The sequence below is a fragment of the Vidua chalybeata genome, chromosome Z (genome assembly GCF_026979565.1).
Source record: "Vidua chalybeata isolate OUT-0048 chromosome Z, bVidCha1 merged haplotype, whole genome shotgun sequence".
Lineage (NCBI taxonomy): Eukaryota > Metazoa > Chordata > Aves > Passeriformes > Viduidae > Vidua > Vidua chalybeata.
This window is the reverse complement of record NC_071570.1, coordinates 52,354,352-52,373,471: the sequence shown is the minus strand read 5'-3', so window position 1 is coordinate 52,373,471 and position 19,120 is coordinate 52,354,352. Positions and strand designations below refer to the sequence as shown.

At 42.0% G+C, this 19,120-nt stretch overlaps 2 protein-coding genes across 2 annotated transcripts in view; one reads left to right on the top strand and one right to left on the bottom strand.

Moving 5' to 3' along the window:
• Positions 1 to 1,624, top strand: part of SHOC1 (shortage in chiasmata 1) — a 46,660-nt gene extending 45,036 nt beyond the window's left edge. The window contains exon 29 of the mRNA XM_053931523.1: positions 1,524 to 1,624. Coding sequence (XP_053787498.1) covers positions 1,524 to 1,624 — 101 coding nt within the window. The remainder of the gene's footprint in view (positions 1 to 1,523) is intronic.
• Positions 1,625 to 5,653: 4,029 nt separating this feature from the next.
• On the bottom strand, positions 5,654 to 11,921 carry GNG10 (G protein subunit gamma 10). The gene is made up of 3 exons (XM_053931525.1): positions 11,752 to 11,921; positions 8,261 to 8,392; positions 5,654 to 6,516 (listed from the first exon to the last, which is right to left on the bottom strand). The coding sequence occupies exons 1-2, from the start codon at positions 11,830 to 11,832 to the stop codon at positions 8,267 to 8,269; spliced, it is 207 nt and encodes a 68-aa protein (XP_053787500.1). The 5' UTR covers positions 11,833 to 11,921; the 3' UTR covers positions 5,654 to 6,516; positions 8,261 to 8,266.
• Positions 11,922 to 19,120: the final 7,199 nt, after the last annotated feature.

The following is a 19,120-nucleotide window of genomic DNA, read 5'->3' as shown; positions in this document are numbered from 1 at the left end:
TATTTTTTTTTTAATTCTTCTATTTCCCTGCAAGTAAGATGCCACATTTCTTTTAAAAATCCAAGTTTAAGTTTGTTTTAAAAAAGTGCCTAACACCTAGTACAGATGACTTGATTTATGACTTGTCTGTTACTGGCTGTCATTAAATCTCTTGGTGGTACAAAGTCAGCACAGCATTAAAATGCTTTCACTACTCAGATCAGACTCATTTATGAAAACCTAAGTAACTAATTTAAATCACTCTTTCATTGACTGCTTAGGGTAATCATGGAGGTAAAAAGAGAAAAAGTTAATTTGATATAGTACAATTCTTTCAATTTTCAGCCTGTGTAAATTTAAGCATTCATACAGAAATTCTGAACAGACCTTTTGCTTCTCTGGAATTAAAATTGAGACCTGCAGTATTGCTGAGTAGGTAACAAATATTCCAGTAACCTGTAACTGGCCCTGATAGCATAAAATTCTACAATATATTTCAGTAGAGATCAGGGCAGATTCTCCTGGTACCACATTTTACAGTGTTCTGAAAGTACATCAACTGATAAACTTACTATATTATTCTTGCCCAGTAGGAGAAAAGTATACTTGAATGTGAATCAAATCAAAACAAGGAAAAGTGATTTTTGGTTTAGATTTTGGAAGAACATACTTATTCTACTTTATAATTCACTAACCAGGGGAAAATAAGTATACTAAAGAGCTTTGCATGCTAATGCAAACCACACCCCCCCAAAAAAAAAAAAATTAAAAACCAATCAAACAAAAAAAAACCCAACCAACCAGTCAAAAAACCCCATAACTTCACCTTAATACAATAAAAGCCTCTGAGAGCAAAAATTTAAGAAATATGTAGAGAGTCAAGTTAGAAAGACACACTGGGAACAAACCCCAAGGTTTTCTTCAGGTGTCAGATAAAGCTCTCATTAAACCACAGATAATTAATGATACCAGGCCAAGCCAGTATTTCCACTGGAACAGATCAAATCCTTAGGTCAGTTTTAGCATTTTCTGACAATACTTTTTGTAAAGGCTAAATATCATTTCCTTACAGTAACTTGTTTTGAATAAGCAACTTCTCAAATACATTATTGTAAAAGCACTTGAATCTTAAGAATGTAAGTAGCTTTTTAAAACAACTTAGAAACATGACTATGTCTGGTTAAAAATAACTAAATTTCAACAATTATAGAATAATTCTAAATGTAGTATTAATGAAATAGAAATAAACATTAAATATTTTTTGAAATATTGTGGTTAAGTATAGGTTGATTTATTTATTTTGTATAAGGTCCCATATTCCCATTGCAGGACAATATGCATAAAATGGGCCAGTAGCAGTAAGAAGTAGCAAATATTAATTTATAAACATTTTATTTTATGATGGCTGTTACTTTTATTAGTGAGCACAAATCAGTTAAAGCCAAAGTCTGCTACTGCTTTTGAGAAGCACACAGTTAAGTCTGCATACATGTTGTATGCAGACTTTTTTCAGACAATTTTTCTTTTTTACACTTCTTTTTCAGATTCAGAATTTCCAGAAGTACAGGAGTTCAAAAAAAGAAGATTGACATATGAAAGAGTCCCTGGAAGAAGAGATGGACAAACACGTCTTAAATTCTTTTGAACAGAATGAGGATTTGCATATTATGTACATTTTTCTTTTTTCATTCTTGAACCCTTTAAAGGGAAATAAATCAATTATTGTTGTTAGTTTTTAGAAAGTAATTAGGATTTAGAAAGTCTTACTAGCTCAGGATTCTTCTGTATGTTTTTTAAATGTTGCTAAACAAACTAGTTTCTTGAAGCTACATAATTACGGCTTCTCTGTTGTCATGGGTGATATACAGGTACTTTATCACTCTTTATATTAAAAAAAAAAAAAAAGGAAAAACAAATAGATGCCGAGGGTCACTCTGGGTTTTCAAAGCACCTGTGTTTGCTCCCTGAGCCTGCTGTTTTTCCAATGTAAAGATGGGTTTGATCTGCCAGAATCTCAAGGCATCTCAAGACTTCTCAAAGTCTTAGAGATTTCTTGCAGTTACAGCTGTGACTTTTTGTAACTGTCCCTTGGGCTCCATTCCACTTCTCTTCTTCTAACAGCTCCTTCAGGAATAATTAGTTCCTGAGCTCCTTTTAATCATAATCAGTCTAGGAGAAAGCTCTTTGTTTTATGGACAACATGCTAAGACTGTGTTGAAATTTAGCATTCTCATAGATTTGATTCAGGGGACTAAGCTGTGAGCCTCACCCTTTGCATAATCTGCTGGAGGCCATTTGTTGGCATCCATATTTTTCAGCCTTCTGCAGGGCATTGGCAAGTTGGGGGATGAAAGCTATCTGGGAGGCAGATCCAGGTATTATAGGGTACAACTTGAAGGGGTGAAAGATTGAATTTTAAAAAATCTATCTCACTTGTAATCTAAAGAACGGGATAAAATAGTACCCAAATCCTCACTTTCCATCAAAAGATTTGACAACAAAACTGGAAATATGTGTGGGAGCAATGGTAGACAGTAACTCCATTCTGCCACAGGAATGCATGAACATTTTGCACCGGCATGCCAGCCAGCTCCAGAATGTCTTTGTCTGTTCAGTGGCCTTCAGCTGAGATGATTCAGATTTCAAACTCACTAATATTCTTAAGTTTGATGCAGTAACAGAAAGGTGGCGGGGGGACAGGGAAGTAATAAAAAAAAAACCACGAAGTTTAAGGTTTATGCTTGCAGTTAAATACTTACTTGACATAAAGCCTTCGTTAAGCACATATTCACTATTTGAGTAAATGAAACCAGCACTTAGGGAAGAAAGATTTGGTCTCTCCGAGAAAACATTGCTAGTTTTTGACTGAATTCTTAAAAGCTGTGACTGTACTAACTGCAATTTTAGTTCACAGTAATATCCCTGAATTATTTTACACCGATTGCAAGATTTGCAAAAATACCTTTCACAAGTGGTAACAAATAAAAGATTTCTAGTAAAATTGCAACAAGCCACTATTTCCTAGAATAAGAGAAAGACTGAAATAAAAGTTGTAATTTGCTTACTATCCATGGCCCATTTTTGTGGCCACCAGACCTAACCATTTTACTTCTTTTGCATTATGGGTTATGTTGTACAGAACTACCTCCCAAAAAAACAGGAATCTGTTTTTTTTAAAAGTACAGTGCTACAAAGTCTCAGTCACAGATGACCACCGTTTGAGAAAATTATAGCTGCCAGTGCCGAACGATGTATTTATGTTCTCCTCTTCCACAGTCAAAGGCTGCCACCAGAACTTCCCCATGAACATATGCTTGTGAAAGCATAGCATAGATAATCTGTAGATTAACTTTGAAAACAAAGGCATGTTGTGTACATTAAATAAAAAAATTCAAGCACTAAGTTTCCATTAGGTAGAAAAAATGTCAGTGTACAGTTAAATTACTGATAATGTAGTGGAAAATAAGGAAAAGGGCTTGCAATGACTGTTGATTTTTACTGTATTTATTTACAACAAATCTCAAGTCTCTCACAGATATGGACACATTGACAAATTTATAAAATATTACATTCTTCCCCCTCCTTTTGTCTGTTTAATGTGGAGTAAAATTACTGCTGAATTACAATGATGCCCTTCCTCACTCCCCCCTCCCCTCTGCCCCACCCCCACCCTGCCAAATTACCTAATTCAATATTACCTATGAATTAGGAAGCAACTAGTTCTTAGACAAAAAGGCACAGTACAAAAATCTAATCTCCAGTCTTACATAAGCAGTTAGGGACACTCTATTCCTGGAACCAGTTTATAAACATTTTAGTGACCAGGCAGGAGGCAGCTGTAGATGGAGAAGAGCCATGCTGATCAGCTGGGAGAGATGACAGTGAGAAAAGGGAGTTTGTGGCTCATGTGAGGCACTGAGCATACAAATGTGTGCACTCACTCCATCTTCTTTACCGTGGGTGTCCTGTAGGACCTGCTGCCATCAGATGGTATTGAAGGCCTCTGTGCACCAGATATCCCTCTTGGATAGTCTTTGGTAAAGGAAGCTAAGAAAGCTGCACACAGTTGCTCACCTCACTGCAGATCACATCTGCTGGAGCAGAAGTGGCAAAATGTGATGCTTGCCCTGGCCTAAGCCGTCACTGGGTTCAGTTCAGCAGTTGTGCAAACCCAGGTACAGCTGTAGAAAGGACACTGCCCTGTAGACTGGCTAGGTAAAGGACAACATGTTCTCCTGCCTACAGAAGCAATCAGCTGCCCCGGCTCATTTGTCAGGTTCTTTGGTTGCCAAGGAAAGGGGACCTGCCAATGCTGAGCTGCTGAGATGCAGCTGCTTCACTCAGACAGCACAAAATAACCAGTAGTGGCATACTTCACCAAGCTGATTGCCAACAGAAACCAGAGCCTCAGTGCCAACCAATCCTGTTTGGAGCTTGTTCTGATGCTCAACTTCTCTCACAGAACACGCCCTGGAAGGGCAGAGGTAGCATTGCTGTCACTCCTCTCCCTGCTTCCACCCAGCAGCTCAGATATGCACTGCCCTGAGAGCAAAGAGGTTCAGCAACCAAACTCCTCTGAAGAGGCTGGAATCCGTGTCTGAGGAATAAACACCATGCTCAGAGGGACATCTGAGTGGAGTGTTCCCAATCCATCCCACAAGTGCTGCACAGATCTTCCTAGTCCTTGCTGGTGCAAAGCGCTGATGCAGCCAGGTCCAACAGTGCTACTCCAGCTGTGTTGACCTGGTGCTCCAGCTGCAAGAGACCAGATGGAGTTGGGCAGGGCAGCCAAGAGACAGCAGTGGTTGACCAGCTGTCTAGGAGTGGTGGCTCTCTGCTGCACACTGTGATTTGGCCACTCCTTCTGCCAGCTCAGCAGCCACTTCAAAACCCAGGCTCTGAGTGACATTGCTGAGCCTGAAAGTGTATGCAGCAGGGGTTCCGAGGAGAGAAACAGATGTGGAGGTGTGGGGATGAGGGGAGGTTTTTTCGTAAGAGGGAAAAGAAATATGAAGGGCTTGCCTGGGAGGAAGTAGGCAGCAGCTAAATGCTGCCTGTCCAAAGGCTTTTGATGTATTCACTTATCAGTATCTTTGACATTTTGGCCTCAAACCAAGCCTCTGATGGCCTCTGTGCAATAGTAACTTGGTTTTCTCTAGACTTCTGTATCTGTGTCCAGTACTAACAGAAAAACTACTATACTTAAATGGTCTACAGTGAAAGGAAGTCAGAGTGAAGAGAAGCTGTGAAGGAAGGACATTTTCTTAGATATTTAAAGGCATAATACATACTGGCAGTATTCCAGCTCTCATGTTGATGTCTTTCTGTGGGACAGCAACATGAAAATATTTGACAAAGACAGAACTGCCTGGAGGACACTGTTGCCCCATTTCAGTTAACATTCATGAACAGTAAGTACTCAGACTGCAGAGCTCTTCCTTACAGCTTCAAAATGTGTAAGTGAGCCTCATAACATTGCTAGTATTTACAGCTGTGGTCAATAGATACGAATGGGATTTTTCTGCTAATAAGATACAGTTTCTAAAAATCCAACAACAACCATCTCTTCCCAAAAGAGCAAAGAGCTTGAGGCCTTCACTCCCACTACAAAATCCACCTATCCTCTTCTTTACAGTAGCTGCTCTTTGTTACAATTACACAATGAGCTCAAAGCCAAGAGGGACAGGAATTTTATTTCCCAACTTCTAAAAGATTAATACAAACAATAGGAAGTACATAAAATTAAAAACCTATAAAAAAAGTTGTTCTTGTAAAAGTGCTCTATCAAAAATTGAAGGCAAATGACCAAGCACATTTTAGTAAATTCTGTGTATTGCAAACCGTGATAACAATGCATGCAATTGTCTTTGGATGTTCATAGATTCTTAGCGTCTGTTTGGTAACATTTTAAATATGTCAAGAAAATTAAGAAAATTCCAACACAGCACTACTGTTACAAATTAGAAGGCTTACAGATTAGAAGAATTGCAAGAAACTTGCTTTAGGAATCAGGCCTCTGCTACAGCAGTTATTAAAATGTGTCATTTATGCACTGAGATGCACTTGAAAAAAAACTGAAGTTGGTTCCAGGTCTTGCTAATGGGAAGTAAAATGTCTCCTGAGGACTTTACTTCAGCTCTAATAGCTTTTAGATTTATACTTTAATTATTCACTTATAGGTTGTTTTATTTTGGAAAAAAAAAAATCCCCGTGAGTAGTTTTTGCTATTATTCTGTGTTATGGTTTATCAAGGTCAGAGTAAGTAATTTCATTAAAAACTCACATGTTTTTCATTTCTAAAATGTAAAGTTCTCAAGTAATATTTGTATAGTTAGCATAGTGTAGTAAAAGTGGTAGTAAAAGTACATTTAAAAACTTCAAGAACATTACTAAAATATAGTGGAATACAGATTCTCAAGAACACAGACAGATATCTAGGATGCTGTTTTAGCCACATAAAAGACAGAGACTTTTCTTGTGAAGGAAAGGCAGTTGTTATTCATGTCATGCTTGAAAGCAGTTCTCCAATGACCTCCCCTACAAGAAGAAAAAAAAAGGCTTATTAAATGCCATCTTCTTAAGCTGATAGATGTAATTTCTCTTATAAATTACAGCAGAAAAGCTCCTTTGCACTGAGAAAAAACAAATAATGATTTTCCTTTGCTAGATGTTGATATCCTCACAATATCATAAAATTTTTAAATGGCTTTTTTCTTTGCTCTGAATTTCCTATGATCCTAAGGTAACACAAGAATAATAAACTAAGTATTTGATCTATCAGCAAAAAGTACCAAATGACATCTTGGGCTGAGCTATGCATTTTTTAAAGTATCGTAAATTAAACTTCAAGTTCTTCTAAGAAAATATTTTTTTAATGTATCTGTGTGATGTGATCACCTCAGAATATGTAGACATATACACACACAGACCCCCAAAAAACCAAAAAGTAGAAAGGCTGCTTAAATAACAGAAGAACATACACAATGGTCATTAAAAAAATTATCTTATTTACATGAAGAATTACAGGTGGTGCCAAAATTGGGAAAATCTGCTTTTGCTTCACCCTCTCTAAATTTTTCCAGAAGAACATCTCATGTTCAGTTGTTCCCTTTCTTTAGGTTCAGTCCTGTTTTGTTAAACCTATGTAGCAACAATCAAAGCCATGATATTGATGAGGCAAAAGCTGAGGTGCAAGCTCAGGAACAGTTGGCAGCAGCAAGGGGAAGATTTTACGAGTAATTTATGTTCTAGCTTAAATTCTGCCCATAGAGAAAACATCCATTTTTTCTTTAATAGCACTCTCATGAAAAGAACAGACTTCAGTGTTTCTTCCTCTCTCTGTAGATTTTTCAGCTCTTTATCAGGAACTATTTTTATTTTTTTCTTTTAAGAGGGAGTAACCCCTTCTGAACATCTTACTTCCACATTTGTGTGTCAAGCAAAAGAAGTAGATTTCCCAAGTTACGGTGTGGTTTTGCCCAAGACTACTAGCATGCATGACCTTTCTGCATGCAATCACTGCTGCAATCACTGATAACCTTTGTGAGAAATGGGATAGGCCAGACTAGGAATCATGAAACTGGATTCTAAAGGTTTGCAAATGTTGGACAGCCAGCCACCCACCTACTCTGCAGGTGTTACAGGGGTACAGGCAATGCAGAGTTCAGGGAGTAGCTCATCTTTTAGATCTGTGCTGAAAAAGGTTACGAAGGACGTGACTACAGATTGTCTCAGCTCCTCTCTGCTTCCACTGGTTTTGGTGCTGTACCAATATTAATATTAACAGAAAAAGCCTAAGGACAGACACAGCAAAATGAACTGCAATATGACATTAAAGACCTAAATGTATTTTAACATGATTCTTAAGCTGTGAGCTAGTCATCAGAACATATAAAATTGCCACAGCTTTGTCTTACTTCTCCAAGCTGGGTATGTGACTGTCTACTGTCCGGCTATGTCAAACATAGCTGTGTGTCTTAGACAATTTTAATTACTTTGGATGCTGCTAATTACTTTATTGCTGCACAAACACAGAAATACAATTATCCCAATAAAAAACTAACTCATAAAGAAAACACTTCTAGAAAGAGCTGTAGAAAAGAGACATACTTCAACTGCCACACCTAAAAAACCCAGAAAACCATTCGCAGAGCTGGCAAAGAAATGATGAACACTCAAGCAAGAACTCAACACTTAAACAAGTATCACCATGTGTCTCTGTCTCTCCAAGGGTTTGAGTTTCAAATTAGAGTAGTTGTCATGGCATCTGTAACTTTATTACCTGATTTCAGAGCAGAGCACAGGATCGGGGTTCACGGAAGGGATTGCTCCCTGTGGGAACCCCAACAAGCAAGGCATCTTTGCAAGCATTTTGCGTACAGTACTGCTGGAGTTCTGCAGCTGCCTGAGAGACCTGAAAAGGAAAAAAAATCCAGAGAGGAAACTAATTCATTCACAAGCATCTATTAAGCATTTCCTCTTGAAGAGCTATTGTCAGACAGAGCTGGAATGCAGCCAAGTCAACTCTCAGATTCTAGAACATCAAGTAAATCAGCACAGAAGCAGAGTTTACAAAGCTCTGATGAAGCACACATGAAATACTACACCAGTGATAAGCCAGAAGAGTGTAGAGGACTGAGGTGCCAGTGTGATGCCATTTCTTCCCATTAAAATGCATAGAGCTATGATGATTTTATAATGTACTGTGGTGTTTGGAGGTTTATATTTGAACTCTTGTATCTTCTGATAAGTTATTAAAAGGATTTTCATTCCAAACTTCTAAACAACACAGAGTATATTAAGGAGTGAAAGCAAAAAGGTGAGGATGAAAAGCTTTTGAAGTCCAAATGGTCATTTTCCCCCAGCAGTGAAGTCAGAACTTCAAATCCACACTCTGGCCCCCTAAAAGGAGAGTCCCGAGCTGCAGAGCAAGCCCAAGATCCCAAAGGCAAAATGTCCTCAGCACTGAACTCCCCTGCTCACTCTCCTTTTGGATGGCAAGTCAGTCATGCGCCTACATTTTTGAAGGAAAATGTAGAGGAATTTCCAGTTTCCCAGACACATATTAAGAACAGCTGCAGGGAACTGTCAAAACCCATGCTGTCTGATATATATTTTATAAAAGGAAGTACTAAATATATTGATGGAACTATAAGTTCTCCTCTGACCTCACCTCTACCTTTGTTACAGGACTCCTGAAATATTGACTTTTCTTCCTACACAACTCTGCAGTGTTGCTAAACAATAACCAGAAGGACTATCCACAGTTCCCAGCCTCACGTCTACAGGAAACACCCCAGAGCCCCAATGGAATTTTGGTTCTGGGCCATCCCATCTAACAGAATCTGGAGACACATGCGAAATCTGGCTTAGCACACACTTTGCTATTTTGCTGCTCTCCTGATCACTGTCTTCCAATTCTTCTCCAGGCTGTCCTCCAAGATGCTCATCCTAGTAACTGCCTGAATTTAGCCAGCAGTTGATGGCACTTCAGGGAGATGTTATGAGAAGTTTTTTTCCCTCAGCTTCCCAGGTTCTCTTGAGCACAGTACAGGGAGAAGCCTCTGCAGCAAGGACTCCTGCTAAGTCAGCAGGCTTTGTCACTCCTTCCTTACCTGAGGAGAAGCCCTTTCTGGAGGCTGCAGAGGTTCTCCTGCCCTGCCCAGCCCCTTGGACCCCCTGCAGCATTAGCACCCTTGCCTCAACCACAGCACCTGCCCCTTGTGGTGCCTCACTGTGCACCACGTGGCTATCAGGCAGAGATCCCACTAGTCAATACTGATCAGGCCAAGGCTACATGGAGCTTTTTCCTTTGCAAGTTAGCAGTGCTTACAGCATCACCTTGCACTATGCTGCCAAACCCTTCAACACAGACTGAGCTATGTATATCCTCAAAAGATATAAACCAGAGCTGCCTACTCTTAGTCCTACCTATGCCCTGTAGCATTCTTCTTTTCTCCCATTCACACAGAAAATTTCTGCAGTATTTCATCACATGACAAACACACTCCCTTCAGCAGCTTCCGCATGAAAGATGTGTATGGGTACTTCTTCCTACTCAAGTTTCCTCTTTCTGAAAATATTGTTCCTGTCTGCTTTTTTAGCCAGCAGGGTAAACAAAATCACCATTGGAACTTGGCAGTATGGAATGTATTTTTAAAAATCCTTTCATAACCAGCTTCCATCTGGAAACACATTGTCTATTCAAAGTAGCTGAAACAATGTTTTCTCCCATTTCAGTGCTTGCTAAAACTGAACCAAGTGGTTTTTATCAGCTGAATATATTTCACATTATTTTTGTACTGTATGTATAGAAACCTAGATGACACAATTTATATGTGTTTTTAATCGTGTGTCATTTCTTATGACATGACAAGTCACAGAACATGTCACTTTCATTACATGTTTTTAATCATGTGCCATTTCAAAGCCATGAACAGGCTGCTAGAACAGCAGACCTGGAAAGAGACCGCGGTGCACAGTGCTGCAAAAAAGATAAGTCTGAGGTCCATCAGGGACAAGCCTCCCCAGATTACCAGAGCAAACTCATAAAAAATACCCAGCATTGAGAAGTCCAGCTCCAGAATATGTTACTGCCACAAAGTAACACCTGTAAACTACAAACTACGTATTTTATAGCCACTCCCCACCCACAAAAAATTAGTGGGGAGAAGTATATGAGTATTTTGAGTTTATGACTCAAAATGAGCCGGAACAGAGATCCAGGCACCAACAATAACTAGTGGGCAATCATTTCAGTGTTTGACAATACTCCCCTTGCCACAAGAGTCTACATTTCTACTCTGAAACATGTTGTTTTCCACATATTCCCACACCTTACTGCGGTGATAAGCACAGTAATTTTTAGTGAATCAAGCATCTGCTGATTCGGTTTTGCTACTAAAATGCAGTAACAAAACCAAATTGATTAGAATGATATCCAAAAGCCAGAGTGGTTTTACCTTGCAAAGAGCAAGTCAAATTTTCACCAGCCCGGGTCAGGAGTAGTGGGAACAAGTATTTTGAATTATTTTTAAATCAATTAGCTAAGTTCCTGCAGCTCAATGTGTTGGCACTGTCGTCAGACTGAGGAAGCTAGTCTTTTGTGAGTGACTTTTCTGGCCAGAGAAAAATGGCGAATGCAAGCAGAGAAAAGTGTAGGATATAAATTAATTTGACCTCCATCACTTCAAAGACTATGTTGGATTTTGTGCATGGTGATGAACCCCCCCACACATCTGCTGGAAACCAAGAGCTGTCTCGGTCAGGTCACCAAACCTGAGGAGCTGGCAGACGACAGGACCGCCTCATCATGCTGCCTTTGTCTGGAAATGTGCAAGCAGGAGAAGATTCATGCATGCATAGCAAATCGCCTGCCTTCCCCAAGTGTGCCAGCGGGTACCACCCCGCACCGCCTCCCCATGCAGATCCTGCCAGCGCTCCGAAGCAGGGGGGAGTCGGGGCTGACTCCGCTGCGAGGAACTACTGCCGGTTATCTGTTTGCTGGTGCAGAATTAACGAGGAGCTGCTGTATTATTTATCACGGCTCCATCCACCAGGGAACGGCACTCTCTCCATCGCTCCCGTGCGGCCGGGGCTCGAGGCCCCCCGGGCACACGCACGCCTCACCCCCTTCCTTCCCAGGGCGGGCGGCGCCGACCAGTGCGGAGGGGAAGACAGGAGCAGCTCCTCTCTCCCGCCCCACCGCGGGGGTCGCGGCACCCCGCGCCTCACCCCGGTCCCGGACGCACCGCACCCCGCGCCCCGGCTCACCTTGATCCTCTCCACGGCCGCCTCCACCTTCAGCTGCTCCACCAGCCGCTGCATGGTGCTCAGGCTGCCGCCCGACGACATACCGAAGCCGCGGGGAAGACGGGGGAGATGAAGCGGGCAGGCGGCGTGATTCCGGCGGGCTCGGCTCGGTTCCCTCCGCCCCGGGGAGGGGCCGGGGCCGCTCCGCCCGCAGCCCCCGCGGACCGCCCCGGCTCTCGGCCGGACGCCGGTGCTCCTTGCCGCCTGCAGCGCCTGGCAGCGGCGCTCGGTGTGGGCTGGAACTGCTTTGGGGGCCGGAAACCTGCTGGTTACAGCACGGCCTAAAAAAATAAAAGAGAAGAAAAGGAAACAAAAAGTAAAGTGGGAAGGGGGGAAGGAGGGAAGAAGAAAAAAAAGAGGGGAAATGGGAGGAAAAACAGGGAGGAATAATAAGAGGAAAAAAGAAAATATGAAAAAGAGGAAAAACGGGGAAAAGGAGAGGGAAAAAAAAGGGGGGAAAGGAGAAAAGAAGTGGGGGAAAAAAACAGGGAGAAGAAGAGAGGGGAAATGGAATTCACAGAGTCACAGAATAGTTTAGATCAGAAGGGACTTTAAATATAGTCTAGTTCTAACCCCACTTTGAGCAAGGATGCCAACCACTACATCAGGTTGCTCAGAGCCCTATCAAACTTGGTCTTGAACAATTACAAAGATGGAGTTCTAAACATGTCTTCTACCCACAGGCAGCTGTTAGGTTCCAACTGCCTGGCAGCTGCTGCCAATATTGCTGCATCTCCTCACTCAGAGCTGTTCATCACCATTTCAGCAGTGACCTCTCACATAAATAAGTCCTCTCACTTTTTGGCAGGGGTTTGCCATCTATTAGTTTGCTGGCTTGTTTAAAAGTTGTTGGAATTAAGCTTATAGCCTAAAATGGTTGCTCTGAACATAAAACAGGACAAGCAGGAGGTCAGGCCTAGCCAGAATGGGTTTCTGGAAGACAAGTCCTGCCTGACCAACCGAATGTCCTTCTGTAGCAAGGAGACACAACTAGAGAATGAGGGAAAGGCTGTGGATGTTGTCTATCTAGATTTCAGCAAAGCCTTTGACACCATTTCCCACAGCATTCTCCTGGAGAAACTGTCAGCTTATGGTGTTTATGAGTGAACTCTTTGCTGGGTAAGAACTGGCTGGATGGCTGGGCCCAAAAAGTTGTGGTGAATGGAGTTAAATCCAGCAGGCAGCTGGTCACTAGTGGTGTTCTCCAGGTGTCAGTATTTGGGCCAGCCCTGTTTAATGTCTTCATCACCTACCTGGATGAGACGATAAAGTCCACACACAGCAAGTTCACAGATGACACCATGTTGGATAGGAGTATTGACCTGCAGAGCAGAAATGCTCTTCAGGGGGATTAAGACATCCTGGATTGATGGACTGAGGCCAATTTTGTGAGGTTCCACAAGACCAAGTGCTGAGTGATGCCTTTGGGTCACAACACCCCAGGCAGTGCTACAGGCTGGAACACAATGACTGGAAAGCTGTCTGGCAGAAAAGGATGTGGGGGTGCTGATCAAGAGCAGCTGAACATGGCCCAGCATGTGCCCAGGTGGCCAAGAAGGACAATGACATCCTGATCTATATCAACAATAGTGTGGCCAGCAAGACCAGGGCAGCGATTGTCCCTCTGTACTTGGCAATGGTGAGGCCACACCTCATGTCATGTGCCCAATTCTGGGCCCCTCACAAGAAAAACACTGAGGTGCTGGTATTGCCAAGTTTTTGGAACACTGACATTTTAGGAACACAGACAAATGTTTAGGTCCAGAAAGGAAATATTGCTTATTTTACAGAGGGTGCAAGGTGGAAGTCTCCTACAAATCAAGCACACTGCTGCGGCGCGGCAACGGCACACAGCAGCAGTGTGCTGGGTGTGAGCAACAGAAGGGGGGTGCGACACCTCCCCCGGGACCCCGAACCTCCTAAGCAGTCATAGAAAAGACGAGATGGGCCTTGCTTGCTTATCCGAGGACTGTTCATTATGCAAAATGGTGAAACAAAAAGCATCCATAACTCAAATATACAGCAGAGGCACAGAGGAAGGCATAACCAGGGCAGTGGGTTTTAAGGGACAGGACTAGGGTGGAGCTTGGGACTAGGAACCAATAGCAGAGTGGCAGGGGAAGAACATAAGGCGGGGATTACAATGTTCTAACCAATAGGAAGTTCTTGGGGAAGGGAACAGTCTAACTAAACCAATGGGGCAGCAAGGGATACATAAATGACAAGGAATCCTCTGGAAAAAGGGGTAGATATGAGGGAGGACTGACAGCAGGGACTGAACCAATGCCTGGGGGGGGGGGGGGTACAAAATGAACTGTTGAAAACAATAATAAAAAAGAAAACACACCACAACAGCACACCAAGGAGTAAAAACCAAGATAATTTATACACAAAATTTTACATAAACCCGCCTATCCAATACTTTGTTACCACCTACCTCATGCATAGTCATTTAGTTTGCACAGCCTTATGATGTGTCACCATGCCTGCATGGGCCTCTTCTGCGGTCTCCACTGGTTGCTCTTGGTCACTTGGGGAAGTGTCGTCTACGAAGTTTCAAGCAAAGTTTAGCTTAGGTCCACCAGAATGATGGTCTTAATGGTCTTTTCCAACGTTAATGATTCTATAATTCTGTAGGGACAACCAGGTATGCACATGCTTGTGCCTCAGTCAGGGCCTCAGCATGGTCATGGAAAAGACACACTGAATCTTCTCCAAGATCCTAATACTTTGCAACCCTTTTCTCCATAATGATCTCGTCACTACCCAGTACCAGCAATACTTGTTCATGTAGACATTTCTCCCTCAAGTCAATTCAACCTACACTGGCTATGCTAGGCCTACTATTGTAGCTCCCAGCAGTCTCTGAAAATTTATGCCCAGAAGACAGACATAATTTAGAACTACCATGATAGTCTAGAAATGCCTAGTAGCCTCTGGTAATGAGATGTCACTGCAGTGTTGACAGGTTTCTAAAGACACCTGACTTTTTCTATCTTTTGTCACAGAAATGTGACTGCAGTGTTTCTGCCCAGCAAATTTTTGCTGCTTTCTATGAATTTATGTCTGCATCTGATTATTTTCAAAGGGGTGACATGTCTAGAGAAGACGGAACTCCAAAATGAACTCAGTAAAATGGCTCATTTCCAGCTGTTTGTATGATATGTCTGACTTCTCCAGACACTTGATATCAGGCCAGAAGTGTTACAGAGACAAAACACCATTGCCACTGAAAGATACAGCTCTGTCCTCTGCCAGGACTGTACCTCCATTGCATTGATTTCCACTATACTGTCAGGTAATGAAATTCATCTTCATTACAAGGAAGGTAGACGTCAAGGGAAAACAGATCCGTGTTCCAGCTTCATATTTGCATAACCCAAATATTTTGCTTGGAAAAGGACAGAGCAAAATGCTGCATAAGGTCAAAAGCAGCAGAGCTATTAGCCTGTGAAACTGCACACACGGGTTTAGATCCTCTTGAATACAATTGCCTTGTACATTTCCAGATGTAACTGCCTCTTTTAATAATCAGCACCACTGTATTTGTTCTTAGCTTCATTCTCTGTTTCTACCACAGCAACTTACTCTTCCCTCTTCCACTCTTGCAGGACACTGTTTGTGTTTTGGAGGATGAAGCAGCAGTACACCAAAGCTGTGGTCTCTCACTTCATACGCATCTTTGCAGTGTCCCTAAGATTACTTCATGGAAGCAAGCACAGCTTTCTGTGCATACCTTCTTTAACAATTTTTATATTTTAATTGATAATTAGATGCAAAATGAATTAAGTTCATTGCTACTCTTCATTCAACAAAGATTAAGGAACAATCTAGCAATTCCTCTTCAATTTTACTACCATGTACAGAGATTCAGCATAATATTTCTGTCACGCTGTTCTGGCTTCAGCTGGGATAGACTTAATTTCTTCTCAGTAGCTGCTATGGTCTTGTGTTTTGGATGAGAGTGGTGTTGATAACATACTGATGTTTTGGTTTTTGCTAAGTCCTGTTGTTCCAAAGACAAGGACTTTTTATTCTCTCCTTCCCTCATGCTCTCCCAAACCAGGAGTGAGCATAGCAGGGACAGGTGACAGTAACTGGCCAAAGGGATATTCCACACCATAGAATGTCATGTCCAGTACCTAAACTGGGGGGAGTCTGGCATGAGTCAGCAGGTGGTAAGCAATTGCATTGTGCATCACTTCCTGTTTTCCTTTTTGTTATCATTGTTATATTACTTTACTTTCAATTATCAAATTGTTCTATTTCAACATACAAATTTCAATTCAGCTCCCCTTCCCACATCTCCAAACTGTCCAGTTTTTGGGTAGATCTCTGGGTGATGTTCTCAATTATTTATCTGACCTTAAAGAAGACTTGAACCATTTGCAATAACATGCTGGCTCCCAGTAAAAAGACCAGTTTGGTTTCAAAGGTAGTCAAAGGATATTCAAAATCTTAAAAATTCTTGACTACTCTTATCAGCCTGGAGGGCAAGGAAGGAAAAAAGGAGAGGGAGTAAAAAACAGGAAGGAGTTCCCCTCATAGGCTGTTCCTCCAAGGAGAAAAATACAATGATTATTAATTGTTCACAGTAAAGAACTCCCAAAGCACAGAGGTGCCTGCAATGCTGAATACATGCACCTGATTGGTATGTATGTATGTATGGCCTACAACACTGTCATATCATAGTCCCATCCTACAAAATACACCACAGAGAACAAGTACTAGTATCTCTGGTACAATACAGAAAGAATGTCACAAATATGAGAGCAAATAAATCCACATTGTAGCTAGCAACTGTTAAACTACAACAATGAATGTTTATAACAATTTTCTTTTAACACACGTTCAGACCTGCCCTTATATCAACCTTTTGGGTCCATGATCAGGTGTAAAAAGGAATGTTGTGCTTTAAGGCCAGATGGAAATTAAGCACAAAGCAACCACTTGCTCAACTCCACCCCCTCTCTCCACCTCCAACCCAGTGCAACAGGGAGAAGGATCAGAGTAAAATTCATATGTTGTGATAAGAACAGTTTAATAATTGAAAATAAAGTAAAAAAAAAAAATAATAGTAGAAAGAAAACAAGCAAGTGACCTACAATGCAATTGCTCACCAGCTGCTGACTGATATCAGACTCCTCCTTCCCAAACCCAGCACAGCTGCCATTCCAGGTAACTCTCCCCACTTTATATTAGGTTTTTTTTTTCTGTATCTTCTCACTGGCAGAGCATGAGATAAGGAGGGTAAAAAATGTCCTTGACTTTGGATAAGTTCAGTTTAGCAAAAAGCAAAACATCACTGTGTTATCAACACCATTCTCATTCTAAATCCAAAACACAGCACTGTAACAGCTACTGAGAAGAAATTAACTCTGCCCTAGCTGTTACCGGAACAGCTGAATAGTTTGGGGTGGCAGGGTGTGTGGGATTTTATGAGTAAGTACATAGGGCAGTGGGCACCTTCAAGATATTTGCACCTTACCTCTGAGCAAGTACAGAATGCAGAAACTAGTAAACTACTTTTTAAAAATATGCTGTCACCCTGGCAGCCCAGAGAGAATCCAAATCACTGCAACATGTTATGGCCTGGCCCAGTCTTATTGAGCCATGTACAACACTGCTCAGTAGTCTGAGGGGGAAAAGAAGATCTCTGAATCTGACAATGAGATGAAAACAGGCCATGAAGCTGCTCCAGCCGTTGTGGGACACTGCAGCTGCTCTGACCCCAGTGACAGGAACTGCCACTGAAACCACTGAAACAAAACCTACAGGTGCCAGTGTCAGTTACCCCTGTGCAGAAGCAGAAGAAAAGTACATGAAAATCATCCTGTAAAAAGCCTTTAGCAAAAGCAGTCAAGGAGGACAGGAAGAATAAAGAGGACAAAGAAGCAGCACTGTCACAAGGGTGAATTACAGAGCCATCATCAAGGCCATCACAGGAACTGGAGGAGGAGACAGAAGAGAGAGCCACAATTGATCCCTTTCCCTGAGTGAGCTGCAGGAGATAAGAGAAGATTTCAGTCCTTGTTCAGGTGACTGTATAATCACCTGGCTGCTCCAGTGCTGGGACAATAGAGCCAGTAGTGTGGCATTAAGAGAGTTAGGAAAGCAGGGAGCTGGGACCACTTGCTGAGAAACTGGGCATTGACAAAGCAATGGGAATAAAGACACAAGTCCTTTGTCTGTGGACATGACTCTTATCAAGTGGGAGGACAAGGTACCCCTATAAAGAAGATATTCCATGTAACTTAAGCAAATAGGCTGCAATAGAGAAACGTATTAAATACCTGAGTCAATTAGCCATATGAGAAGTGATATATTTTGACCTGGACAATGTGCAGCTCCCCCAGGTCCAGATGATGTCTGATGTCCACAATTCATAGTGGAAATTTGTACAGAGTGCACCAACAGAACATGCCAATCCCTTGTCAACAGTACTTTGGAAAGATAATGCACAACCAACAGGGGGTGATTTTCTACATCCAGGAATACAAAGACAGCATTCCTTCCCCCATCACTGCAGTTGTGGAAAAGCTATCAGATAAGCTGGCAGATTAACTGACTCAGGATTTTCAGCATTTCAGAGAGACTATGTCCTACTCCTCACCTGTAGGGGCCCCTATTTCTACTACTAACAGCAGGTGTCCTCTTGCTCAAGAGAGAAGATATAAAAGGTACACACAGGATACCCTGTGGTTTTACCAGCAGGACCACAGAGAGGATATGAGGAAGTGGTATGAACAATCCACCTTGATCCTAGATGCACAGGTGCAGGAATTGCAGGGGAAAACAAGCACAGTGCAATTTTTTTCCAGGGAGATTGCTGGTCCAGTCTCCAGCAGACAGTTTTCCAGGCAGAATGGAAGGTCTGGTCATAATACTGACCCTATGGAAAAAAGTTCTAGTCCATTTCTACAAGATGTTAGTGGGGAACCTTGAGATAAGTATTAGAGGTGCCTTAGCCTCTAGCCAGGTGGAGGAGAGGGATAACTGGGTTTACTGGGTTTACTGCTGTGCCAGGCCATTGAATCCACATTGTGTGGATTCAATGGCCTGGCACAGCAGCCCAACAGGAATACAAGGCTTTGGTAGACGCTGGTGCACATTGTACCCTAATGCCATCAAGCTGTACAGGGATAGAATTCATTTGTATTTCTGGAGTGACAGGGGAGTCTGAACAGCTAACTCTATTGGACGCTAAGATTAGTCCAACTGGGAATTAGAGGCAAAAGCACCCTAGTGTGCCTGGACCAGAGGCTCCACACATCCTTGGCATAGACTGTGCCAGGAAATGATATTTCAGGGTATTGATGGGCTTTTGGTA